At 44.2% G+C, this 27,271-nt stretch overlaps 1 protein-coding gene across 1 annotated transcript in view; it reads left to right on the top strand.

The window, feature by feature from the left end:
- MLH1 (mutL homolog 1) overlaps positions 1-27,271 on the top strand; it is a 51,122-nt gene that overhangs the window by 522 nt on the left and 23,329 nt on the right. Inside the window, exons 2-13 of the mRNA XM_022553750.2 lie at positions 1,496-1,586; positions 3,741-3,839; positions 7,910-7,983; positions 9,610-9,682; positions 10,801-10,892; positions 12,283-12,325; positions 12,461-12,549; positions 14,495-14,607; positions 17,331-17,424; positions 18,342-18,495; positions 24,117-24,493; positions 26,587-26,735. Of these exons, the coding sequence (XP_022409458.2) occupies positions 1,496-1,586; positions 3,741-3,839; positions 7,910-7,983; positions 9,610-9,682; positions 10,801-10,892; positions 12,283-12,325; positions 12,461-12,549; positions 14,495-14,607; positions 17,331-17,424; positions 18,342-18,495; positions 24,117-24,493; positions 26,587-26,735 (1,448 nt within the window). The remainder of the gene's footprint in view (positions 1-1,495; positions 1,587-3,740; positions 3,840-7,909; positions 7,984-9,609; positions 9,683-10,800; positions 10,893-12,282; positions 12,326-12,460; positions 12,550-14,494; positions 14,608-17,330; positions 17,425-18,341; positions 18,496-24,116; positions 24,494-26,586; positions 26,736-27,271) is intronic.

Genomic DNA, 27,271 nt, shown 5'->3' with positions numbered 1-27,271 from the left:
CATCCTTCAGAGGTTACTATGTGTTACCAGTTTCTTGCTTATTCCGGAAGTCATCCATCTACATTCAGAAGTACGATTCATTTTGAGTTTTATTCTAAATAAATTGCTGAGATTTTAGGAGAGTTCGGTGGACTTGGGGTTTAACTTGTGATTTCCCTATTGCCAAGTGATTGACCCCACTTAGGATTTTCCTGCCCTTTACTTTTTGCGGGGTCACTTTGAAGATATCTGATTTTATGGATTCTGAAGTTTAGAACTGTCACACAAACCTTGTGGAAGGAGGAGATTAAAAACGTGGAAAGAAAGTTGGGTGTAAACTGTAAACTTTAAAAAGGACAGAGGCTCATAGTGTACCTAAACGTTATGTCAGATCCTTTGTGTTCAAATGCATTGATGTTAATAAAATCTATACGTTAAAAGGAAAAAAATGGCCCAGCGAAGATTGGTAGGTTTGTAAAGGGATTGTTGTGAAAACACAAACAACCATCGTGGGTAATGGGACTGAAAGAACAGTGGGTCTGAAAGGACCAGTGAGAGAAAGGAAGAGAATTAGAAGGTAGACAAAAGAAGGAGCAGGGAGACTGGGGATGGTTTCTCCTTTTGACTTCAAATTCACAAAGGCTGGCTTTTGTTTCTGCGGTGTTAGAATTAACTGACAGAATGATTTAGGCCTGTTACTGTACTGTGCCAGAAGACTACAGCAACACTACACATATTAGATCAGTGGATTAGAATTCTCTAAGCAGAGATTTTGTATGGAGTCCAGTTATGCTCTTTTTAATACGTAAGTCAAGACGGCTAAGTACAACTTCAATTCACGGGCTCCTGAGAAAGATCTTTAATATTTAAGTAACTTAATATCTTATTTCTGAATAAAGAATTTTCTGTGTGAGGAGGAGGAAACTTTTCTTTCTCATGCAGCCTCAGTCTGGATTTATTTTCTCTAGCTCTGTAGGTGCTCTATGCTTGTAGGTTACTCTTTGAAGGAATAAAAAGATGTATTGACTTCTTAAAGAGCTTTCTGCACTGCCATTTTTTCTTTCTCCCAACATAAATATATTTGCATAAAGAAAATAGTAGAGAAAAACATTTAGAATTTTTTTAATGACATTTTATAAGGGTCATTTAGGAACGTGAGGCTGAATAAAGTTTGAGTAACAGATGGTAGAATTAGTTGAAAAGTAGGTAAGAAAGAGGCATGTACTAAAAGGTCCCACTTCCAACTTCCCTTTCTTTTTTTCCTAGAGGAACAGAAAAATTGCTGAATGTCCTATTGGAAATGATGGTTCCCCACTCCGTCCCTCTCTTCCTTCCCTCTCTCTCACACAGCATGTAAACTGATAACAATGTAGTCACAGAGCCTGTGAGACAAAGGAAAACACACTGAGTCTTATATTTGTCTGGAATTTGTTCTTATCCCCTGACTCGTATGAAAATATGTGCATTAGAGTAGTTGCAGACTAATAAATTATTATTTTTTTGTTTGATTTGCCAGTTTAGATGCAAAATCCACAAGTATTCAAGTGGTTATTAAAGAGGGAGGCCTGAAGTTGATTCAGATCCAAGACAATGGCACCGGGATCAGGGTAAGGAAAACCTCAGAGTGGCAGGATGTTTGTGTGCTTCGTGTGTTACATCTGCGGGAAGTGGTGGGACTTCTCCCTGTTCTGGAAACTTTAGGCTTTTATGGATGGGATTGTTTGAAAAATAAATATTTATTGAGTACCTACTCCATGCTGGGTACTGTTCAGGAGAATAAGGAGGTCAAGGAGCGAGTCATGAAAGTTTAAAGGTTGAGTGTCCTGAGCAAAGAGAACAATACACACAAAAACCACGAAATGGAAGCTTGCATGACACGCTTAAGGACTAGCAAGGGGGTTGGTATGTCTAGAATGGGTGGTGGAGGGAGTGGAAGCCTAAAAGGAAATGAGGTCTGAAGGATAACCAGGCTGAGCATGTAGGACCTTGTAGGATGTTGTAAAATATTTGGCTTTTACTCTGGATGAGGTGGGATACTCTTTAGAGGGTTTTGAGCAAAGAGGTGACATGCTTTGGCAAGTTTTATAAGAACTCTTTTGTCTGCAATGCAGAAAATAGACTGTAGCAGGACAGGATAGAAGGACCGGACAGGACCGGTTTGGTTGTGGCAGAGATGTAAGAAGCAGTGAGATTCTGGGTTGATGATGGAGACCAAAGCTCTCAGAATTTGCTTGTACAGGGAGTAAGAAAAAGAGGAGTCAAGAATGACTTCAAGGTTTTGGCCTGTGCAAATAGAAAAAAAAGAGTTGCCATTTACTGATGAGAAGGCTATGGAACAAGCAGGTTTGGGGGAAGATCAGAAATTCATTTGGGGGCATGTTGAACTTAAGATGCCTGTTAGTTAGATACATGTGTGAGTCTGGAGATAAAAATTTGGTGTATTCCATTTTGATGGTATTAAAAGCCATGAGACTCACATAAAGAGAAGCTCAACATGACTGGTAACTAGGGAACTACAAATAAAAATTGCAGTGAGATACCACTTGACATTCACTAGGGTGGCTGTTAATTAATTAAGTAATTAATAAAAACCAAATATTTCAACTACAATAAAAATTAAAAATATTGACAAGGATGCTGAGAAATTGGAACTCTTGTATGTTGCTGGTGGGAATATAAAATAGTACAGCCATTGTGGAAAATGGTGTGGTGGTTCCTCAAAACAATTAAACAATTGCCGTATGATCCAGCAATTCCACTTCTGGGTATATACCCAAAAGAGTTGAAAGCAGGGCCTTGAAGAGATTTGCACACTCATGTTCATAGCAACATATTCATGATAACCAAAAGGTGGAGGCAACCCAAGTATCAACAGATGAATGGATAAACAAAATGTGATAGATACATACAATGGAATGTTATTCAGCCTTACAAAGGAGTGAGATTTTGACAAGTGCTACTACGTGGATGAACCTTGAAGACAGTATGCTAAGTGAAATTAGCCAGCCACAAAAGGACAAGTACTATATGATTCCACTTGTATGAGGTACCTAGGGTAGCTAAATGCATAGAATCAGAAAGTAGAATGGTGGTTTCCAGGGGGTTGGGGGCCTGCGCCACATGGCCTGCGGGATCATCTTAGTTCCCCGACCAGGGATTGAACACTTGCCCCCTGCAATGGAAGCATGAAGCCCTAACCACTGGACCACCAGGGAAGTCCTGAGAGCTTTTGTTTAATGGGCACAGTTTGTTTGTGGAGATGAAAGAGTTCTGGACATGGATATTGGTGATGGTTGCACAACAATGTGAATGTACTTCATGCCACAGAACTGTACACTTAAAGAGGGTTAAAATGGTAAATCTTGTCATGTATATTTTACTACAATTAAATGTACCTATAGATTTTTAATAAAGAAGTTTTCTAATACAGTAATGATTTTTGTAAAATCTGTGAGCCTGGGTGAGATCATCAAGACATTGAGTGTAGACAGAGCAGAGGTCCAGGGATGGAACTGTGAATTATCTACTCTCAGGGGAGATGAGACAGAAGCAGCAAATGAGGCTGAGGAATGAGGCGAGAGAGGAAGAAGGAGCAGCAGGACTGAGTGGAGTTCTGGATGTCCAGAGAGGAGGCTCCTGCTGATTTAGAACTCTTCTCCCAAGAGGAATGTCTTCCTGGATTCAATCAAGAAAAGGGAAATTAAAAAAGATTTGGAAAAATGAGTAACATAATTATTCACTGATTTTTTTGCACCTTCTAGAAAGAAGATCTGGAGATTGTGTGTGAGAGGTTCACCACAAGTAAACTGCAGTCCTTTGAGGATTTAGCTCATATTTCTACCTATGGCTTTCGGGGTGAGGTAAGCTGAGGATTGAAGAAATGTGTAAAACATCCTCCTGTGATGCTATTTCTGCCATTTGTCAGCATATGTTTCTCAGCAGGTCAATAAGACATGATACTTTTTACTTGTTAAATACATGCAAATCTAAACAAACTTAGATTCAATTTTCCAAAACTGAGAATTGTTCATAAATACTTTTTAAAAATAATTAATTATTTTATTTTATTTAATTAATTAATTTTTTAAACATCTTTATTGGAGTATAATTGCCTTACAATGGTGTGTTAGTTTCTGCTTTATAACAAAGTGAATCAGCTATACATACACATTTATCCCCATATCTTGTCCCTCTTGCATCTCCCTCCCTCCCACCCTCCCTATCCGTAAATACTTAATACACCATAAACTGTATTACAGAGACCCCCCAGGTCTCTTGATGGAAGAAGATAGCACCATCTACCAAGGTTTCTTGTCCAAAATCAAATGTGAATCTTACCAATACTTAGATCCAAGTACCCATATACAGAAAAATACAAGGAGCAAGGGAGCATGGTAAATGGTACTGAGACTGGAAATCACATGATAAAAGACTTGTTTCCTGTAAAGTGAACTGTATGGGGGAAAAAAGGTAAAGAGAGGAGGAAGAAGCATAGATTAGAAGGGATTTAAGAGGCATGTGAACCAGCTCCAATGTATTGATCTTACTTGGATCCTGATTTGCACAAACTAAAATCTCTTTTGAGACAGATATTTCAACACAGATTGGTTATTTGATGGTATTAAGGAGAAATTACTGTTAATTTTCTTGGTATAAAAATAGTTTCATCGGTTTTTTTTTTTGAGTCCTTTTAAGTTATATTCTGAAATAGCTGTGAATGAAATTATATGATGTATCATAGGGATATATTAAATAGAAAATGGATAAAAATAGTATCTTATATTTTTATGACAATACTCTGGATATAAAGATATTATTCAATATATTATTCAATATATGTAGGGCAACATAAATTGTAATGGCTACATACTGTTCTTTTTTTTTATAAACTTATTTCTTTTTGGCTGCATTGGGTCTGTTGTGGCGAGCGGGGGCTGCTCTTTGTTGCAGTGCACAGGCTTCTCATTGCAGTGGCTTCTCTTGTTGTGGAGCATGGGCTGTAGACGCATGGGCCTCAGTAGTTGTGGCACGTGGGCTCAGTAGTTGTGGCTCACAGGCTCTAGAGCACAGACTCAGTAGTTGTGGTGCACGGGCTTAGTTGCTCCACGGCATGTGGGATCTTCTCGGACCAGGGATCGAACCCGTGTCCCCTGCATTGGCAGGCGGATTCTTAACCACTGCGCCACCAGGGAAGTCCCTGTTCTATTACTTGTACATACTGCAGTCTATTTATATAATTTCCTGTTGAACATTTATGCTCTTTGCCATTTTTTTCGTGTTTAATGCTCTGGTGAATATTCATGTACATACAATGTGTTTTGTTCAGTTATTTCCTTAGGATAAATTTATAGAAATAACATTTGTGAGTAAAAATATGTATCCTTTTCAAGTAGTTTGTATTAGTTTCTTATTGCTGCCCCCCAAAATGACCACAACCTTCGTGGTTTAAAGCAACACAAATTTGTAATCTTACAGTTCTGGAGGTTAGGGGAAATAGGTGTCACTGGGTCTCACTGTGCTAAAATCCGGGTGTTGGCAGGGCTGTATTCCTTTCCACAGGTTCTGAGGTACCAGAGAAACTGTTTGGAGTAGTTATTTGGGGGAAATGAGAGCCAGGGTCGGGGAGGGGAATGGGGTCAATTACTTTTCGTTTTAGGCCTTTCTGTAGTTTTTGGATTTTTTATCATGTGAATGTAGTTTACTTTTATTTGACTTATCTGTTTATTTTATTCTCTTTTATTTTTTGGCCTCTCTGAGCGCCCTGCGGGATCTTAGTTCCCCAACTAGGATCAAAGCTGGGCCCCAGCAGTGAAAGTGTCTGAGTCCTAACCACTGGACCACCAGGGAATTCCCTATTTGATTTTTTTAAATTAAAAGGCAGCTGTGACCCAGTCACTGCAATTTAGATCAAATCCGGGTAGTCTCAAGCACCCTCTGGCTCACAGTGAGCCCCAGGTTGTTCCAGGTAGGGGCAACATCAGACTGTGTACCCTGAGGCCCCCCTGACTTTAAGTAGGCCTCAGGTCAACCCTAGCAAAGCAGTTTCATTCTGGCTTTGCAACTTCCTGAGTCAGTTCCTAAGCGCATGGCCTCCTGGAGCCTTAGCCCAGCTGTAGGGTATCTTTGGGGTTGTAATTAAATAGGGAAGATTTATTGAGGGATTGCTGTGTTCCATCCATGGTTCTCAGCCCTTTGTGTGTATTAACCCTTTCACTCTTAACAACTCTGTAGAGTAGGTTCTATTATTATTATTACCATGTTTTACATACATACGAGGAAACTGACAGACTTTAAGAAACATGACCAGGGCACACAGCTAGGAAGTGGCAGAATGGGGAATTGAGCCCTGGCAGTTTGACCCCAGAGTCTGTGTTCCTGTCCTCTTGCTCCAGTGCCGGTACAAAGGCCCCTGAAGCAGCAGGACCATCTGCCAGTGGCCCTTTCTTTTCCTGGTGTTGGGTAGCATTGTAGTTTTGGATGTATTTAATGTCCTTCCTTACCACAGGTTGCAAAATCATTTACATTTTTAATGATGAAAATTAGCTCAATTACATACACCAGGGAAATCCAGCTAGGACCTGGTAATCTCTGAGCCTGAGCCATGGTCCTTGTTAATGAACTGAGTCTGCCACAGCTGTATTCACTGTCTCCTGAGATGCTGTCACACAGACCCCATCACAGTGCCTGGGTTGCATTTTTTTATGCTATGGTGTCCTTGGGAAAGGAGATACAGATTCCAAAGGGCTAGCAAACCAATCCTGATTTTAAGGGGAAAAAATGGTCTTTTTTTTTCTTTTAATTTGTTTAGTCTTAATTGCATAATTAAAAAATATTTATTTATTTATTTGGCTGGGCTGGGTATTAGTTGCAGCATGTGGGATCTTCGTTGCCCGGTGTGAGATCTCAGTTGCAGCATGTGGAATCTAGTTCCCTGACCAGGGGTCGAACCCGGGCCCCTTGCATTGGGAGCACGGAGTCTTAACCACTGGACCACCAGGGAAGTCCCTGCATAATTTTAAATTTATATATATATATATTTTTTAACTTTATTTATTTTTGGCTATGTTGGGTCCTCGTTGCTGCGCGCAGGCTTTCTCTAGTTGCAGCAAGCGGAGGCTGCTCTTCGTTGCGGTGCTTGGGCTTCCCGTTGCGGGGGCTTCTCTTGTTGCAGAGCACGGGGTCCAGGCGTGCGGGCTTCAGTAGTTGTGGTAGGAGGGCTCAGTAGTTGTGGCGCACGGGTTTAGTTGCTTGGCGGCATGTGGAATCCTGCCGGACCAGGGCTCGAAACCATGTCCCCTGCACTGGCAGGCAGATTCTTAACCACCACGCCACCAGGGAAGTCCCTAAATTTATATTTCTAAACATAAAATTGCTTATAGAAAACAGTTTTGAATAATAGTATACAGCACTATTTGCAGTGTTTCCATTATCCATTTCTGAAGACAGGCTTTAAACTTGTTAGAAGACAAATCATTGAGACTATTAAATACACCTATAACTCTACACCTGAACACAGTTGCTATTAAGGTTAACGTTAATGCTTGGGGGTGGGGAATTCCCTGGTAGTCCAGTGGTTAGGACTCAGTGCTCTCACTGCCGAGGGCCCAGGTTCAATCCCTGGTTGGGGAACTAAGATCCTACTAGCTGTGCGGTGTGGCCAAAAAAAAAAAAAAAATTGGGTGTGTTTCCTTTTGGACTTTTATATATATATTTTTCCCTTGTTCTAGTAATTATGCTACAGATTCAACTCAATAGCTTTCTTTTTTTAAAAAAAAAAAAAGCGTCATCAAAGCGAGTGAGCAGAGTGCTCATTGTTGCCATTTGTTAATACAAAACAGAAGAGGCAATTGAGATAACTTCTCCATTAATGATGAGATGGGGTGACCCAGCAGTGGGTTTTTCTTTCATTCCATTTCCTTTTTTTCCTTAGGCTTTGGCCAGCATAAGCCATGTGGCTCACGTCAGCATTACAACCAAAACAGCTGACGGGAAGTGTGCATACAGGTATAGTGCTGTCCTCTGCTATGTGTATATATTCATCCTGAAATGTGCTTTTTGCCTGCATCTCAAAGTAATCCTATCTGAACACCAGTGTTATCTTTTTTGGCCTAGATCTTGGGTAACTTTTCTTTCCTGCCTTTGGCTTAGTTGATAATCCACAGGGATCATCATAGGTAATAATCTTACTTTATGGACTCGTGAAAGCTATGATGTAACAGATTACAAGTGCCTAGCAAGGTGTCTGTTACACAGAGGAATTCTGAGTCCATGGGAGCTGTGATGTCATTCTGCCCCTTTGCCCTTTGGCAGGATGTCCCTTTGGCTTGATTATGGGGCCATGGCTGGGGTGCTGAAGGATCCTGTTTCCTTAGCCGCTCTGAGCCCCCCGCCGCACCTTCCCACAGGTGGCCACTGGCTGTCTTTTATGTTGGCACAGTTTTCAGAGGCTGTTGAATGACCTTGGAACAGAACAGAAAGGGGATTCAGGGAATCAAAATCACACCTTTGTTTTCATAAGCACTGGCTATTCCCTAGTGAAAGATGGGTATTGAGTGTCTAATTCACGCCAAAAAACAGAATTTTTTTTTTTATCATACAGATTGTTAGTTTATATAGAAAATAGCTTCAATAAAGGGCAGTTCTGCCTGTTTCTCAGCCCTCTTTAACAGTTGAGTGTGTGCAGTAATGGAAGATGGAACATTTCAGAGTCTGCCGCACTGGTGCTAGAGCGGGTTTACTCGATGCAAATTGTAACAGCCCTAGGACCTAGCTGGGCTGATATGATTAGAATCCCTTCTGACAAACTGGGGAGCCACTTGTGAGTGAATGTCTTCTGAAATAGTCTGGGACACAGGTTCCATTTCTTTGCCTCTGGGGTGTTATGCCCCTGCTTGGGACCTCTAGTAGTTCTTCTTCTGTGGCAGGATGAAATCGAGTCATTGTCATAGCAACTAGCATCGTCCCAATGCACTCAGTCCATCTTTCCAGCCTCTCCCCTCCACACATCCTCAGCTGCTGCATATTCTAAAGCTTCTTTGCTTTTGTTTATGTTTTCCCCCTCCTGGATGGTCTTCCCTGTTCTCTCCACCTGAGATTATACTGCTTCAGAGTCCAGGTGAATTGTCAACTCTTCTGTGACACTTCCCCCACTCCCACCCCAGGCTAAATGTTTTCCTACTCTGGATCACTTAGCACCTTGTTCTACACTTAAGGGAAAAGTCTGTCCCCTCACTAAATCAAGAACCTCCAAAGGCCTGCCTTTATTACAGGGCGTTTACAGGCCTGATAACATGGTAGCCCCTCAAATAAATGATTGCAGAATCATTGAAAAAAATTTTACAGTCATCTTAGGCAATGGCAAAACTATTGTTTGTAGCCCAGAACTGAGGAACTAAAAAGCAATATTTGCCAAAAAAAACAAACAAACCAAGAAATGGATTTTTCCCCCCTCCTTTGGTATCAAATTAGAATGGTTATGGAAGTGGAAAAAGAGAGGAAACGGGTAACTAAGACAATTTATAACATGGCTATATTTTAATCTATTGTTGTGTAATTTACCTTTTTACTCTTTGGGTAAGTGTCTGTTCTTTTTTTTGTTAGCTCTCAGTAATCTCTTATATTTTCTGATAGAGCACATTACTCAGATGGAAAGCTGAAAGCTCCACCTAAACCATGTGCAGGCAATCAAGGGACCCAGATCACGGTAAGAATGGTACACGGGAGGGGAAAGTTTTGAAAGAGAGCTTTATATAAATATTGAAGTAAAAAACAAAATTGTCTTTGAGTTCTCACAGGATTAAAAAAAATGAATATTTACTAGTTAATGGGAGCCCCAAGATACCACACTCTAAGAAAGAGAAATGATTATTGACTTTTGTGGCATGGCAGCCTGCCCACCGCCTCCTTTTTTTTTTTTTAAGAGGCTGGGAGTTTCTTCTGTTGAGACCACAGAAATCTGTGGCAGGGTAGCTGGCATTGAAAGAACCTTAAGCTTGGCTCCAGTTGAGGAGTCAGAGTCTTAGCCTTGCCAGTCAGTGGTTGTGTGTCCAGAGGCAAGTCGTTTAATGTCCCTTAACGTCACTTTGCTCACCTATCAAGGAAGGATGTAACGAAGAATATCTGCCACTCACTCAAAGGGCTCTGAGTAACAGATTGTATCATTAATTAGGAGAAAGTGTTACACTGCCTTATTTCTGTGGTGCCACATTTGGTCTCTTCCCGTTCTGAGATCCCATAAAGCACCCCACTGTCATGTTACACATCCCACCCTACCACCCGCAGCCCCAGCCAGAGCACATCTCCTCGAAGGTTCCAAGCCCTGGGCTTGATGAGGCAGGTGGAGTGGGGGGTGGGGGCCGAAATGAACGTGTACTTCATAGTGCGTGTTAAGGGGGAATCCTATACCTGGGACCACAGTGTAATTTCCAATAACCCCTAAAAGATCTGATAATTATTCTTAGTTTGCAAAATAGGTTTGAATGCCATGTGGTATTGTAATTGTTTATAAGTTTATGTTTGCCCCACTAAATCTTGTGCTATTCTGGGCAGTACTGTGCTTCATTTGTCTTCTTATTCCCAGCACAAGGCAAAGAGCCTGACATGGAGGTAGCCCCCAGTACCTATCTGAGAAATCAGTGAGTAAAGCGGGAGGCAGGTGAAATATCCCTTCTTTCTTTTGTTAAGACTGCCCCATCTCTTGCCGCCTCTCCTAATGTTTAGAACTGTGCTGGTGATAAATGTAGTTGGATTCTCTGCCTTAAGACCCAGCTTTATTTCCATCTATTTCTGTGAGTTTACAAGAAAAATCAATCTTCTATTCAGGTAGAGGACCTTTTCTACAACATATCCACGAGGAGGAAAGCTTTAAAAAATCCAAGTGAAGAGTATGGGAAAATTCTGGAAGTTGTCAGCAGGTACAATCCAAAATCTGGGCGGGGGTCTCTGAACCACTCTCTCACCAAAGGAATGTGTTCTGCTGCTTAGAAATTGAGAACAGTTGCTGAGCTAGATGGTAAGCAGCAGTACTAGCCTACAGATTGTTTCTGGTCAAGGTTTAGTCACCAATTCTGGGTTGTCTTTCATGTCCCCAGGAGAGAGCAGGAGTTGGTCTCTGTATCAGTGAGGGTCCTTTGGTGGCAGGCAAAACAAACTGACTGTATTAACTTGAGCCCAAAAGACGTTTATTGAAAGGCGAGGAGTGACTCAGCAAGTGGAAAGAAGTGTGTGGACGGCTGCTCCTTGGGGAGAACAAGAAGCAGGGTGGCTTCAGAGATTTAATATAGTGGCCCTGCTCCAACTGTTTTCATTCCTTTCCTGACTCTGCTCAAGAGCCTGTCTCCTGGGAGAGTGCATCTTATTGGCATAGCCTGGGTCCCCCCATCGTGTGCCCACATTTGTGGGGAGAAGATTTCTTGACTGGCAGTCTAAGGATATATCAAGTGAAATGGGGAAGAGGTAGTGTCCCAAAGGAAGACTAGGGCCTGTTAACAGAGTGAGAAGGGACTCAGGGCAGGTGAAAACAACGTTATGTCCAGGATTGACTTAACCCGCTAGTACAGTGGCCCCAGCATGGCTCTCTGAGCCTGCTTGTCCTTGAATTGTAACAGAGGTGTGTTAACTATTTCTCAGTATTGCTACAAAAATTAAAATCAGTAAAACATTTACCTCTATTAAAGTGGAACAGACACATCAAGTTTTTTTGCTTTTTTTCCCCTGGAATCGTATGAATCAGTATCACAATATCAATTAGCTCCTGGAAATAGAGGAGTTCTGGTTGGCTGTTTTAGTTCTAGGTGTGATAAGTGAACTAATTGTTACTGAATAAGTGCGTTTGGCTAGACACAATCCTCCAGGTCCTGGGGCCCATGGTGGGAGGAGTAGTAAATGATAGCCAACCGAGAAAAGGCTGGGAGATACTAGGACAGGACCTCAGGGGAGAAGAAGCGGGTGGGGAGGGCGTGTGTTGGGGACTCTGAGACAGAACAACAGAGTGCAGGGGGTGTTCAGGCTACATTCTCAAGATGTCTTTGAGGCAACCCAGATCTTTTGAGTTTGTGAAAATAAAACTGTAGGCAAGGAGGAGATTGTATTGAAATATCCTTGAGTCTAGTCAGCAACGTATAGAAGCAAAGTTTTTTGTTTTGGCTTATTTTCCTGTGGGTAAAATATGACATTTAAAGATATTTTTGTTTGTATATATCTTTGTTTAGATTACTTAACTCCACCAATTTGTTTAACTGAAAGGGGGCATGTACTCTGCATTTGGCCACTCTTTTTTTACTGTTTTGTTTTTTTCTCTGCCAGGTATTCAGTACACAATTCAGGCATTAGTTTCTCGGTTAAAAAAGTAAGTTCTTGATTTATAGGGGATGGTTATGTATTGTGAAAGAAGAAAGGATTTTTTTATAGTTGCCCGTGGAGACGAGGTTATGGTGTTTCAGTCAGCCCTGTGAGACAGTAAGTTGGATCTTCTGTTTATCAGCAAGGTGAGACGGTAGCCGACGTCAGGACACTGCCCAATGCCACAACCGTGGACAACATTCGCTCCATTTTTGGAAATGCTGTTAGCCGGTACGTTGATAATTTATATTTTTAAAAATCTGCGTTCCGTCACATTATTTTGGAATCTGTTAACACCTGCCTTAAGAGTTTGCTTTAACCAAATATGCAGGCTTGTTTTCATGCTTCAGGCTTAGTGTCATGTTTCAGATTATTTCATGGAATCAACCCTTCTTGGGTGCATGACATCTCCTAGATGCTCTGGCTATGAATCAGTGTGTTCTCTCCAGGTCTCTGTCTTCAAAATATCTCCAGTATAGGAGAATTCTGTCATCTTCCAGTGCTCCCTCTTGTCCTTGTATTTTCATTATCATCACTTTAGGATTGCATTTATTATCATTCAACATTTATTAATTGCCTCCCATATTCCAGTCTTTGTGTCAGAAGTTAAGGATATAAAGACAAATAAAATGTTTCTGCCCTTAAACAAACTTGCCTGTCTGGGGGCAAGCAGTTTTGTGTCACCAAATCTTGTCACGGAAAGCCTAAGCAGGAAAATTGCTTGTATTATTATAGATTTTCCACGACACTCCCTTCTGTGGGTGAAAACCACTGTTTCCATCACAGATCCATAGCTAAATCTCAGGACTTTGCAAAGCCCAAAGTGCCTGTGTCATAATCTGAGGGGAAAAATACTAAGAGCCTTCTATATGCCAGGTGTGCACCAGATGCTGGGGGTACACAGATGAACTAGATAGCCCCTGACTTCACTTTTTCCAATAATCTTAAAAGCAGGAGCAATAGTCCTAGAACTCAGTTTTCTACTTTGAAGGACAAATTACTCACTCTTGGAATAAAACCACGTTCCTAGCTAGGGAACAGTCAATTTGCTTTTAACTACCCTTTTCTTACTAATTAAGTATTAAGGAATTGTTTTTTCAGCTGTGCTCCCAGAGCAAAAAGAGAGCTGTGTTGTACAGTGAAACTTTTAAGAGCTCATTGACCAAATTTTAAGACTCAGAATTAGTTGTTATGAAATTCCTAGGGACTGTAAGAGAGCAGCAGTTCCCAAAATATGTTTCCAGAACACCAGCCTCTTTTTTGGGGAAGAGAGGATTTGATGGAAGAAAGGCGAGCTGTGCCCTCTACTCAGATTGGGAGCACACACCACTGCCTGCAAAGCATCCTCCATCCATCCAGCAAGTGCTTAATGAGCAAGTGCTCCTTGCTGGGTGCTGTGCTGTGTGGTAGAGATATTCAGTAGGGAATAAAGCAGAAAGGATTCTTGCCTTCAGAGGACTCATATTCTAGTTGGAAAGACACAGGAAATAATTATTCCATTCATTAGTGACTGTGCTATATGCCTCAAAGGAAAAGTATAAGGTGGGGGGATCTCCTGTGGTTGGGGAGAGGGATTGTCATAGAAGGCTCTTTGAGGAAGTGGTCCCCGAGTTACAGGGGATAAGGAGGAATTAATTAGCTAGCAGTGGGAGCTTTCCAGGCAGAGGGACCAGCACTTGCGAGGCCCTCAGGCAGAAATGAGTGTGGCTTGTGGGAGAACCTCCTTTCACCTATTAGCCTCCCCTCCCCATAAACACACTCTGGGGAGCACCACACAGGAGCCCCGTCGTGGTGCCCATCAGCAGAGTGAGGGATTCAGCAGAGATGAGTTCTTTGGAATCTCATCTTTGGGACTTAGTTACTAAGATACATAAAAGTTTCGGCAAAATAAGGTCTCAGAGCCTGGACTTGCTGTGTCCTAGCAGTGATGGTGACTCTTGGCACATAACATATCATAAGTGCTTGAAAACACTAGCTAGGTGGGTAGGTGGGTGGATGGGTGGACAGACGGATGAATGGGCGGGCCCCGGGGATCTCAATGAACCAAGTCACAGGGGTCTACATTTGGCAGTCAGTTTATGGGAAGGAGCCCTGCTTTTTCCAACTCTGATTCTTTAGAAAGTTTGAATTTTCCATTTTTTTTCCAAAGCCTCAAAATTTCTCTTATTCCATTCAGAGAATTGATAGAAGTTGGGTGTGAGGATAAAACCCTCGCCTTCAAAATGAATGGCTACATATCCAATGCAAACTACTCGGTGAAGAAGTGCATCTTCTTACTCTTCATCAATCGTAAGTGAGAAAGAGCCACGTGGGGAAATCTATCCACAGGGAACCTTAGGGGGCCATGGAAAAATTCCTTATGGACAGGTTTGATTACACCCAGGAAAACCTCATGCCGAAATGTGGTTTAATTTCTGCCCTTAGTCTGCTCAGCCCTCTCACATGTGCTCATTGTTGGCTGACAGTTGGGGAGTCTGGTTCTTGCCTGTGAGAGGGCGCCCAGGAGACGGCATCCCAGGCTCCTGGGAGCCAGTTCAGCCTGCTCGCCTGCTGGCCTCAGAGCCTTTACCAGCAGGCCCTGGGCAGATCTTTGTTCTCTCCTTATATCAAGGCCCACCATTGGAAATTGCACAGCAGGATACAGGGAGGGGGTATCTCAGGTGCAGGCAGTATTTGTTTTTTTTAATTGAACTATAGTTGATTGGGAGTTCCCTGGCGGTCTAGTGGTTAGGACTCAGCGCTTTCACTGCCATGGCCTGGGTTCAGTCCTTGGTTGGGGAACTAAGATCCTGCAAGCTGCGTGTAGCTGCCCCCGCAAAAAAGAAGTAGTATAGTTGGTTTACAGTATTGTATTAGTTTTAGGTACACAGCAAAGTGAATCAGTTACACGTCTATATATATATTTTCAGATTCTTTTTCGTTATAGGTTATTACAAGATACTGAATATAGTTCCCTGTGCTATACAGTAAATCCTTGTTGTTTGTTTTATATATAGTGGTGTGTATTGGTTAATCCCATGCTCCTATTCTTCTCCCCACTTTCCCCATTGGTAACCATAAGTGTGTTTTCTGTCTGTGAGTCTTTCTGTTTTGTAAATAAGTGCATCTGTATTTTTTAGATTCCACATGTAAGTGATATCATATAATATTTGTCTTTCTCTGACTTCACTTAGTATGGTAATTTCTAGGTCCATCTGTGTTGCTGCGAATGGCAGTATTTCATTCTTTTTTATGATTGAGTAATATTGTGTATATACATATATACACCACATTTTCTTTTTCTTTTAAAAATATTTATTTCGCTGTGCTGGGTCTTAGTTGCAGCATGTGGGATCTAGTTCCCTGACCAGGGATTGAACCTGGGCCTCCTGCATTGGGAGTGCAGAGTCTTAGCCACTGGACCACCAGGGAAGTCCCTAAACCACATTTTCTTAATTCACTCATCTGTTGATGGACATTAGGTTGCTTCCATGTCTTTGCTGTTATAAATAGTGCTGCTGTGAATGTTGGGGTGCATATACCTTTTTGAGTTAGAGTTTTCTTCTTTTCCGGATATATGCCCAGGAGTGGGATTGTTGGATCATATGGTAATTCTATTTTTAGTTTTTTAAGGAACCTCCATACTGTTCTCCATAGTGGCTGTATCAATTTACATTCTCACCAACAGTGTAGGAGGGTTCCCTTTTCGCCGCACCCTCTCCAGCATTTGTTATTTGTAGACTTTTTAGAGGTTAGTTCAGACTCTTATGTGTGTCATTCACTTATCTACACACTGGACAGGCTCGCTCAGGTGGCAGGGACAAAGAACACTCCTTAGGCATATCTCAAGTTCAGAAATCTCAGCTGAGGGGCTCCAGCTGCCCTTTTGTCAGATTACACAGTACAGCAGCATTATTGAGGCAGCTGTGGGTGATGTAGTGAGCACTCAGAATAATAGTCTCCTCATTCCTAAGATCACGGCCGGTCTTCTCATTGGAAATAAAAAGATGTGGCATATCCTTGGCTCCACCAACATAGGACATCAGGTCATCAGCAGGTCATCGGTCTGAGGAGAAAAGAGAGCTGTGTTGTATGAAGATCTTCCTCTGATTTTAGTCTTTTTTTTGAAAGCAGCTCCTTTTTAAAAAAAATTTATTCTATCTTTGGCTGCATTGGGCCTTTGTTGTTGCACACGGGCTTTCTCTAGTTGCAGCATGCGGGCTTCTCATTGTGGTGGCTTCTCTTGTTGTGGAGCACGGACTCTAGGCGCATGGGCTTCAGTTGTTGTAGCACGTGGGCTCACTTATTTGTGGCGCACAGGCTTAGTAGTTTTGGAGCACTGGCTTAGTTGCTCCATGGCATGTGGGATCTTCCGGGACCAGGGCTCAAACGCGTGTCCCCTGGTGGTGCAGTGGTTAAGAATTCACCTGCCAATGCCCTGATTTTAGTCTTATCTCTCCTGATTTTAGTCTTATCTCTCCCAGCTTTTATTGTTTTCCACCCCCTCAAGCCTGCCTCATTTCCTAAATTACCTCCAACGTGCATTCAGATATTTCTACCACCTGAAATGCCTGGAAAACACACTCTTAACCTTAAGTACTCCTTTTGGCTCCCCCACTGTTGGAGGTCCCTGAGCAGAGGTAGCCACTCCCTCCCCTGTGGTCCTTACTGCTGGGAGTTGGAATTAGGTTTATTTACCAGAGTTTGTTTCCCAACTTGTGGCACGTGTGGTAGGTCCCCACGATGTATTTGCAGAATGAAATTCTGAGCAAGGGCATGTGGTCCACCTGGACTGGCGGGGGAAGGGAGTGGGGAGGCAGAATTGACTGCCCTGTCATATTTCTGCTACTCGGGTGAGAGAGGAGAGCCCCAATCCCACAGTGAGATGCTGAGGAGTAATAATGGTAAAGGGGGCTGATGTGGATGTCACCCCAGAGGTGTTCTTCCTGAGCTGATGTCATGGCATTGTATAGGTGTGCACCTGTCACCTCACCCCTTGGGACAGATTTGAGCTAATTACTTTTATTTTCTAGATCGTCTGGTAGAGTCAACTTCCTTAAGAAAAGCCATAGAAACGGTGTATGCAGCATATTTGCCCAAAAACACACACCCGTTCCTGTACCTCAGGTAATGCAGCTCTGAACTCCTTACCCAAGACTCACAAGGAAGAGTAATTCTGTCCAGCGGTCCTCTTTGAAAGAGATGGACTTGCTAATTAGCCTGGTCAGAGTGAATCCCATACCCCACTGGCACAGGTTGTTCTTTCCCTTTTCACAGGTAAAGGGCAAAAATAAAGTTTTCCTTTATTCACTCCTGCAGAGTCCCACCGAGAGGCTCCCTTGTGCCAGGCAGTGTGTTAGTGAAACAAAGGTGAATAAGGTCTTGGTGCCCTGCCCGAACCTGGCAGAGAAACCCTTCCTTCTCCAGGGTCTGTCCAGTGCCCTCTACTTACAAAGATCCACACTACAACGCTCCATTATCAGAGCCAGCAGTGAATGGTGAATTTGGCCTGAGGCAATAAGTTGATAGCTGGCACAGCCTCTAAACTGACTTTTGTATTACATTTTAATGTTAGAAAGTTCTCTCACATATACTGTTTTGCTCTCCATGTAATACTGAGCACTAAATAGGGACAGGTTCATGGTTACAGAGGGGAGAACCAGTCCAGAGAAGTTAAGTGCCTTGGCCCTGGGTTATGTAATGAGAAATTCCACTAGTTCTGGAGAGGTGATAATAACAGCTGACGTATGATAAACATGCCATGTACATGCAAAGTGCTTTACACGGGTTTAATCCCCACCATGTGTTATGTCCAGTTCACAAGTGAGGAAACAGGCACAGAAAGATGCTGTAACTTACCCACAGCCACTCAGCTCTCAAGTAGCAGAGTCAGCATTTGAACCCAGGTCACTCAGACTTGACCTTGAAGTCTTAACCGCTGTGTCATTCGGCCTCAAGTCTTCCACCCACCACATACACTGTGAGTGAACTGCCCGCCCCCATTCTTCACCATGTGAGGTAACTGTTCTCTTTTTTCCTGCCAGTTTAGAAATCAGCCCCCAGAATGTGGATGTCAACGTGCACCCCACGAAGCACGAAGTTCACTTCCTGCACGAGGACAGCATCCTGGAGCGGGTGCAGCAGCACGTTGAGAGCAGGCTCCTGGGCTCCAACGCCTCCAGGACCTATTTCACCCAGGTGGGGGCGCTTCACCCAGCTCTTTCTCTGGTGCTTTTGCCACCTTAAATGTGCCCTGTCACACGAGAGCCCAGGTTTTTGACGGTTGGTTTAGGACTTTCCTTCAGCAGCATTTCCTTCTTTGAACCCAGCTGTGAAGGTTTTGTGGTGTTATTCCTGGGCCTGGAGTCAAGCCCTGAGTTCTTCTCTCTGCCTCCTTCTGACCTTAGACTGCCTTCCTAGGAAAATGAGCTGTCTGAAACAGAGTAGGGCGCTGCTCCCCTGCGTTCTCCACTGGAGACATTCAGAGGAGGCTGATTCCGCATACCTAGGGCAGAGTGCAGGGGCCAGGCTCTGGAGAGGCAGGGGAAGGGCGGGGCCTCTCGTGTCAGACCTGGGTTATTGCCGTGTGACTAACCTTCCCTGGCCTCCATGTCCCCCTCAGTAAAGGTGGAAGTGGTCACCCCCACTTTCAAGGAAGTTTACAAGTGGTTGGTGAACAGCAGATGGAAAATGTCCAGCTGTTCATCTTATTACAATTATCCAGGTTCTAAGTGCTTTGATTATAAACTGCTCCCCCTCTCTGGGGCCTTAGTTTTCCCATCTGTAAAATAGTGGGTTGGTAATATGATCTCTAGTGTCCTGTCCCAGTTCTGAGATGACATCATTTCTGGGCAGTCCTGTACTGTATTCATAGTGAGGATGGGTTCTGATGGGTTCATCAGAAGCACAGCAGACACCAAAACTACGGAAGTGGAAACATTTTCCCTGTTAAATTACACTGGGTCCTGCAAGCAGAGAGCAGGCTTCTGTGAGCCCTGCTTCTCAGAAAACTTTCAGAGTGACCAAGCAGATGAGTGCTTCCCATAGGAGTATTCACGGTTACCACCTGGAAAGAACCTAGGTGGGAGACCAGCAGTGAAATGAACGCACTTGGGGCAGCCCTGGGGCCCGCACGCCTAGAGGTTGCTGGCTGAGCGTGGGGTGTGTGTGAGCCGTTGGAACAGGAGCTGCACAAGGGGGGCTCCATAACTGGCAGGTGGTTTTCATCCGTTGTTGTTGCTCAGCACCCTTTACTGCTCCCTCCCCAAATATGTGCTGAGGCTCCCCCATGGGCAAGGTGCTGCTGGGTACGGTCTCCTCGAGTCCCCATCCCACGAGAGAGAAAAACAGAGACTCGGGAGGAGGGAGGAGGGGGCTCCTGTCCTGGGCTTGGGCCTCAGAGATGTGAAAGAAGGGATGTGGAGCCTGGGCCCGAAGGCTGAGAAGGAATTAGGTGGGCAGAAGGGGATGAGGAGTGCACAGGGCGTTTCTGGCCGGGGAAAGGATGAGGATAACAGGCCTCCGGGAGGGGTGGGGGGCGGTGCAAGAGAACAGGTGTTAAGGATCTGAATGCTCAGCGTGCTGATGAGTCAGTGTTCTCTATGCTGGCTGCCATTAGAATCACCTGGGAATCGTTTAGATAATACCTGGGCCCTCCCCAAGCCAATAAATCAATCTCAGGGGGTGGGGACTGGGCATCAGTAGTTTTTAAAAGCTTTGCTGGGTGCTGGCATGTGCAGCCGGGGTTAAGCAACGCGGAGTCTGCGTGTTGAAGGCCTACGCTCACCGCAGAATTCAGGCCAGATCGAGAGGTTTTTATCAGCAAGTTAAGGAGTTTAGACCTTGACTTGATGGGAATTGACGGGATCTGGTTTGCATTTTATGAAGAGCTCTCTGGCTGTGGCCTGGAGAGTGGATGGAAATCCACAGCGACTTGGGACAAGTGGGGAGGGGGTCTGAGCAGAGGACGTGGCTCCATTCACTAATAGTTAAAAATCTGGAATTGCCAGCACCTGGACATGGGTTGGCTGGTGGGGAGTTGGGGGAGAGACCCAGAGGAAGGGGTTCACCAGAGATCCAGGAGGAGTCTGTCGCTCCACTGGGAAAAGAACCTCTCAGTTTCCCTCTTTGTCTCATCTTGCATGAGGCAGATTCATTTAGTTAGATTACATTTTATTTCCCAAAAGAACTCTGCATGGTCCTGACCAGTGTGTCTTTAGAAGGAAGGTGGGTTTCTGGATCAGAGGGCCTCCCTCTGTTGGTGCATTGCTCTGCGTGGAGGGCTCCAAACTCAGATTGTCCCTGCTCCTGTGGGGTCATCAGAACACCTTCTTGCCCTGCCAACAGCAGGTTGCCCTGGCTCCTGACCTTCTGGCTGTGGGTCACCTTCGTCCTGCTCCCCAGCTTGTGCCTTGCACTCTACTCCAGGGGCCAGGAGAGCAAGAGCCCTGGTTTGCTGTGAGGCCATTTGGTATGGAAATCGGGAACCCTGGCGGCTCTTGCAGTTTGTTCCGACTCTGTCATATTGGACAAGGTATTTCACTTTTCAGGACTTTAAAATTACTGAGTAGTTATGTTACTTTCTGCCTCCCGAAATCCACCTGTGGAAATTGCACAGGCAGATGAAGTAAGTGCATCACAAGGCCTTTTTAAACTGTGCCAGGAGACTTTTTCCTTTTTGAGCAGAGTTGCTACTGTAACTTTTAATTATTATTTAACTCTTTATTACTGAATCTTTCTAAACACACAGAAAAGCAGGTAATACAGCAAATCTCCACGTACCTATCACCCAGTTTCAACAAACCATCAACACTTGGCCATGTTGTTTTCTCTCTCCCTCTCCCACTTGAGGGTGGGGGATGGGGAGGAGTGTTTTTTAATTAATTCATTTTTATTATTTATTTATTTATTTATTTGGCTGCGTTGGGTCTTAGTTGCGACACCCGGGATCTTCACTGCAGTACTCGGGCTTCTCTCTAGTTGTGGCATGTGGGTTTTCTCTCTCTAGTTGAAGTGCACGGGCTCAGTAGTTGTGGAGCGTGGGCTTAGTTGCCCATGGCATGTGGGATCTTAGTTCCCCGAGTGGGGATCAAACCCGAGTCCCCTGCATTGGAAGGCGGATTCTTTACCACCGGACCACTGGGGAAGTCCCTGGGGAGGAGTATTTTAAAGCAGATTCCAGGCACTTATTTTTCCCCTAGTACTGCATTATGCATCTAAAAACATTTTTTTTCCTTATACAATCACAATGTCCTTTTACACCTAATATAATTAATAGTAATAATACCATTTCACATCCAGTCTGTGTTCAAATACCCTAATTGCTCAAAAAAAGATCTTTTTATAAAAGTAGCTTTGTTCCGGAATTCCCTGGCGCTCCAGTGGTTAGGACTCGGTGCTTTCACTGCCATGGGCCCAGGTTCAATCCCTGGTCACAGAACTAAGATCCTGCAAGCCATGTGGCACGGCCAAAAAAAAAAATAGCTTTGTTCAAATCTGTATCCAGTCAAGTTCCACTCATTATATTTGGTTATGTCTCTTTGAAACTAGAAAGATCACCCTACCTTTTTTGGTTATAGTTCTTATTAGCTTATTTTGAAGGTGTCCTGTAGAAAAATGCACATTTTGGGTTAGCCGATTGCTTCTTCTTAGTGTCCTTTAATTTGTTTCAATCCTCCATATTTCCTATAAACTGAAAATTAGATCTAGAGGTATGATTATATTCAGATTAAAAAAATGTTTGCAAGAATTTGTGATAGATGATGCCATGTACTTTTAAAAAAATATTTATTATGGCTGCATTGAGTCTTCGTTGCTGCACATGGGCTTTCTCTAGTTGCAGTGAGCGGGGGCTACTCTGTTGCAGCGCGCAGCCTTCTCATTGTGGTGGCTTCTCTTGTTGTGGATCACGGCCTCTAGGTGCGCAGGCTCAGTAGTTGTGGCATGCAGGCTCAGTAGTTGTGGCATGCGGGCTCAGTTGTGGCTTGCGGGCTCTAGAGCACAGGCTCAGTCGTTGTGGTGCACGGGCTTAGTTGCTCCGTGGCATGTGGGATCTTCCCGGACTAGGGCTCAAACCCGTGTCCCCTGCATTGGCAGGCAGATTCTTAACCACTGCGCCACCAGGGAAGCCCCTGCCATGTACTTTCTATCGAATGCCAGCAGGAGGTGCGTGATGGCTTGTTCTGTCATCCTGGTGTTAGGATTTCTCAGCAGGCTTAGCTGGTGACAGCCTGATTCCTTCACCATGAAGTTCACTATTAGTGATTAGCTTAAAGGTTTCACCATTCATTGATCACCATTGCCTGCATCAGTTATTTCATTAGGATTGCAAGATTATGATTTTCTGATTTTATCATTTCTTCTTTATTAATAAGCTATAATTTTCTGTACAGAATAATTTTCACTCATTTGTTAGAGCTAACAGGTTATCCTGAAATACAGTTCATACCAGAAAGTAAGGATAAATGCTGAGTTCTATGCCTTTGATGATCAATTTGCAGGGAAATGGGTTGGTGTCCTAGCAATGTCCAGTAACATTTAATGACTTTTTTCTGTCTCTCCCTTTCTCCCTCCCTCTTTCGCTTCTCCATTTTTCTCTCTTTCTCTTTTAGTATTTTGTCATAGTTGTTAACAAGCATCATAATTCAATCAGTTGTAGTCAAATTATTCCATCTTTGGCCAGCAGAAGCCCCTTCAGGCTGGGGCTCTTGTCCTTTTGACCCAATTCCATGAGATTTTGATAGTTTCCTTGTGTCTGGTGAGACAGGATGTTTGTAGGCTCACTCTGTACTTTCCCAGCCCATGCCCTGGAATTGGCCACTTTTCCAAGGAACTCTGGTTTATTTTAGTGGGGAATGGCATTTAGACACTATAATCTGGGATTGGGGGACCTCATTGCTACTGGGTGGTCATTGCTTTCAGGCCTTTCCAGTGGACAGACCTAGGAAATATGTATATTTAAAAATAGTCAGTAGGAAGGTAGTTGCCAGAGCTAGAGGGGAGGGGAGAATGGGGAGTTACTGTTTAATGGGTAGAGAGTTTCCGTTTGGGAGGGTGGATGTTGGTGATGGTTGCATGACAGTGTGAATGTACTTAATGCCACAGGACTGTACACTTGAAAATGGTTAAATGATAAATTTTATGTTATGTATACTTTACCACAATAAAAAAAAATCTCTTATGGCAGCAAAAAAATAAAAAGTAGACAAAAATATGAGTTTTACACTAGTATTTTTATATCAAACGAGTTTTTATTTTATTCTTTAAGGGTTTCTTTTTGATAAATTTATTTTATTTTTGGCTGCATTGGGTCTTCATCGCTGCGTGCGGGCTTTCTCTAGTTGCGGTGAGCGGGGGCTATTCTTTGTTGCGGTGCGCAGGCTTCTCGTTGCGGTGGCTTCTCTTGTTGTGGAGCATGGGCTCTAGGCACGCGGACTTCAGTAGTTGTGGCACGTGGGCTCAATACTTGTGGCTAATGGGCTCTAGAGCACAGGCTCAGTAGTTGCAGTGCATGGGCTTAGTTGCTCCGTTGCTTGTGGGATCTTCCCGGACCAGGACTCAAACCCGTGTCCCCTGCATTGGCAGGTGGATTCTTAACCACTCCGTCACCAGGAAAGCCCTCAAACCAGTTTTTAAATTATAAGGATTTAGCTGAATTTTATATTTGTGTATTTTTAATTTCATACTTCAAATTTTGGTCAGAATTGCTTCTATAATAATTCTGTAATGATATACCTGGTTCTAGCTTTTGCTCCATTTTGGGACCTGTGCTTCTGTCCTTCATACACTGACTCTTCCCACTGTCGTCTTTTTTGACACAGACTTTACTACCAGGTCTTACTGGCCCCTCTGGGGAAGTGGTTAAATCCACAACAGGTGTGACCCTCTCATCTACTGCTGGAAGTGGCGACAAGGTGTATGCCCACCAGATGGTCCGCACAGATTGCCGGGAACAGAAACTCGATGCCTTCGTGCAGCCTGTGAGCAAGGCCCTATCCAGTCAGCCCCAGGCTGTTGTCCTAGAGGACAGGACAGCTGCTTCTAGTAGCGGGGCCAGGCAGCAGGATGAGGAAATGCTTGAACTCTCAGCTCCTGCTGAAGTGGCTGCCAAGAATCAGGGCTTGGAGGAGGATGCAGCAAAGAGGACTGCAGACTCGTCAGAGAAGAGAGGGCCCTCTTCCAGCCCTGAGAACCCCAGGTATGGCCTTGCGGGAAAGCACAGCTTGCCTCCTTTGTTATTATCATTATTATTTTAAACTATTTTAAAAAATTTATTTTATTTATTTTTGGCTGCATTGGGTCTTTGTTGCTGCGTGCAGGCTTTCTCTAGTTACTGTGAGCAGGGGCTACTCTTTGTTGCGGTGCGCGGGCTTCTTATTGCGGTGGCTTCTCTTGTTGTGGAGCACGGGCTCTAGGCATGCAGGCTTCAGTAGTTGTGGCACGCGGGCTCAGTAGTTGTGGCTCGCAGGGTCTAGAGCACAGGCTCAGTAGTTGAGGCGCACGGGCTTAGTTGCTCCGCGGCATGTGGGATCTTCCCAGACCAGGGCTCGAACCTGTGTCCCCTGTGTTGGCAGGTGGATTCTTAACCACTGCGCCACCAGGGAAGTCCTCCTTCGTTCTTTAATGAAACTGCCTTCTAACTTGGACTGTCACAAACCCCTTGTATCTTCTCTCCCTGATTCGCCCTCTCCCTCCAATGGGTTGGTGCTTTGGCCTGGTCTACTGTTGGCCTTTGACCATGGCTTTAGAGTCACCCATCAGAGTGGCCTTTGAAATATCTTAAATGTCCGTGATTCCAAACATTATTTAAAAACACATCAGAAAAAAAAAATCAGAAGATCTATCCTTTAATTTTAGTATTGAATTTTGATAAAGCCTCAACAGCAGAGGTGGCTGGAAAGGGGGGCCTAAAATATCTGGAGGATTCTTCCATCCTACAGCAAGCTGCTTTCACTCCTTTCAGAAGAACAGTTTCTCAGTTCAAATTATGAAACTCCCTGAAGTGCATGAGCTAGTGGTGAACAAGAGCTAGAGAGAGGGGGCAGGAACAGCCGTACTAATGACTGTCAGTTAATTTTGAGCATCTTCAGTGTACACTCTGTGGGTGCTTCAAGGACATCTCACTGACATCTGTAAGGTGGATGTTCCTTATTCAGTGTGTGCGGGTACTGACCCTGGAGCTCAGGGTGAAGTCCTTTGCCTGAGGCCGCACATCCCCCTGGTGTCTGACCACTGAAACCCTGGCTCTGATTGCCCAGTGGAACTTGGGTGAGTTTTTTAACTCTGGTTTGCTCACTTCCAAGTCAGTCTAGGGAGATGGCTTCTAAGGATTTGTTTTCAGAGAATAATAAAGGATGCTAACGTTCACTGAGCATCCACTGTGTGCCAGATACTTAATATGCATTATCTCAGTTAATGCTCTTAACAGCCCTGCTGGGAAGTGTGACATTTCTGTTTATCACTTGGGGACTTAATGCTGCGAACCATTTACCACACAGCAGAGGAATCTTTCTGAACCAGGAACCAGGGTGTCTCACTCCTTGCTGAAAACCAGTGCTTCCCGCGGCACTTGGGGTGAAACCAGCCTGCCTGCCCCCAGCTCATCACTCTCCTCCCCTTCGTGGCGCTTTGGCCACGCTGCTCCAGTGCTGACCCGACCTCCCTGAGCTCTCACCCCTTTGCTCTTGCTGGTCCCTAGGTGCAGGAACTCTCTGGCTTCTTGTCACCCAGGTCTCAACTCGGATGTCGCCTCTTACCAGAGACCTTCTTTGTCCATTTAATCTAAAGTTCTCTTGCTTCCCCTTCATTCTGTTACCTTGTTTTATTTTCCTCACAGTATTTGTTGCTACTTAAAATGATCTTTCTTCGGTTGCTGTTTGACTCTCCCACTAGAAGGGTAGCATGGTGAGGGCGGGCCCTTTGTCATGGCTGTGTGAGGTTGGTACTATAACAGTGCCCGATGGACGGATGGATGGAGGGCTGAATGAATGAGATGTGGTGAGGTCAGCGCACTTGATCGAGACCCTGCACGTCTCCGGGCTGAGCCAGACTCCAAAGCCCTGCTGCCTGCAGTGGCCACTAATAAGGCTTGAGGGGTGTCAGAGAAGCAGTATCTGGGAGGACATCCTGATCTGGCTGGCCGCCTCCAGCACAGGGAGCCCTCCCCAGATGTGGAGAGCCGGCACAGAGAAGCTGCTCCCTTCTCCAAAATGCAAGGCACAAAATTTGACTGAGTTTGAAACAGTTTTTTTAAGATAGTTATGAGCTGCCAGTTCCTCGTTTACTTTGCAGAAAAAGACATCGGGAAGGCTCTGATTTGGAAATGGTGGAGGATGCATCCCAAAAGGAAATGACAGCAGCTTGTACCCCCCGGAGAAGGATCATTAACCTTACCAGCATTCTGAGTCTCCAGGAAGAAATCAGTGAGCGGGGACATGAGAGTACGTAAGTGCTGAGGGCTGCCTGCAACTCCCAGGGCCAGAACTGCTAATGTGAAGGTTTGGGAAGTGCAGGAAGCGTTTGTGTTGGGACAGCCTCTGCAGTGTGCTGAACAAACCTCGCTTCCTTTAGTAACCCACAGCAGCAGCAGCTGAAAAATAATTTTCAACTGGGAGAGAAGGGAAAAAGTAGTCTCTGGTTTTAGTTAGAATTAATTGGTACTCTCGTTAAACCAGAGGAGTCAGAGTAAAGTGGTCATTTAAATAATCTTCAGTTTGATTTCTGTCTTAGCTAAAAGCAGCACGGCCTGCCCTGGGCGTGCTGTTGCTGAAAGCGCACAGGCTCTGGGGGGCCCTAGTTTGTATCTGGGCACTACTGCTTCTGTTGTGTGACCTTAGACTCATGACCTAACTTTTCTGTGACTCAGTTTTTCCTCATCTGTAAAATGAGATTAATTTCACGCTTGAAGATTATTGTGCTGGTTAGAGAGAAAATGTAAGTAAAACACTTGGTACAGAGTAAGGAGTCAATAGATATT

This window comes from Delphinapterus leucas, chromosome 10 (assembly GCF_059928025.1).
Source record: "Delphinapterus leucas isolate spDelLeu-1000000601 "Yukka" chromosome 10, BTC_Dleu_Yukka2, whole genome shotgun sequence".
Taxonomy (NCBI): domain Eukaryota; kingdom Metazoa; phylum Chordata; class Mammalia; order Artiodactyla; family Monodontidae; genus Delphinapterus; species Delphinapterus leucas.
This window is presented reverse-complemented; position numbering and strand designations above follow the sequence as displayed.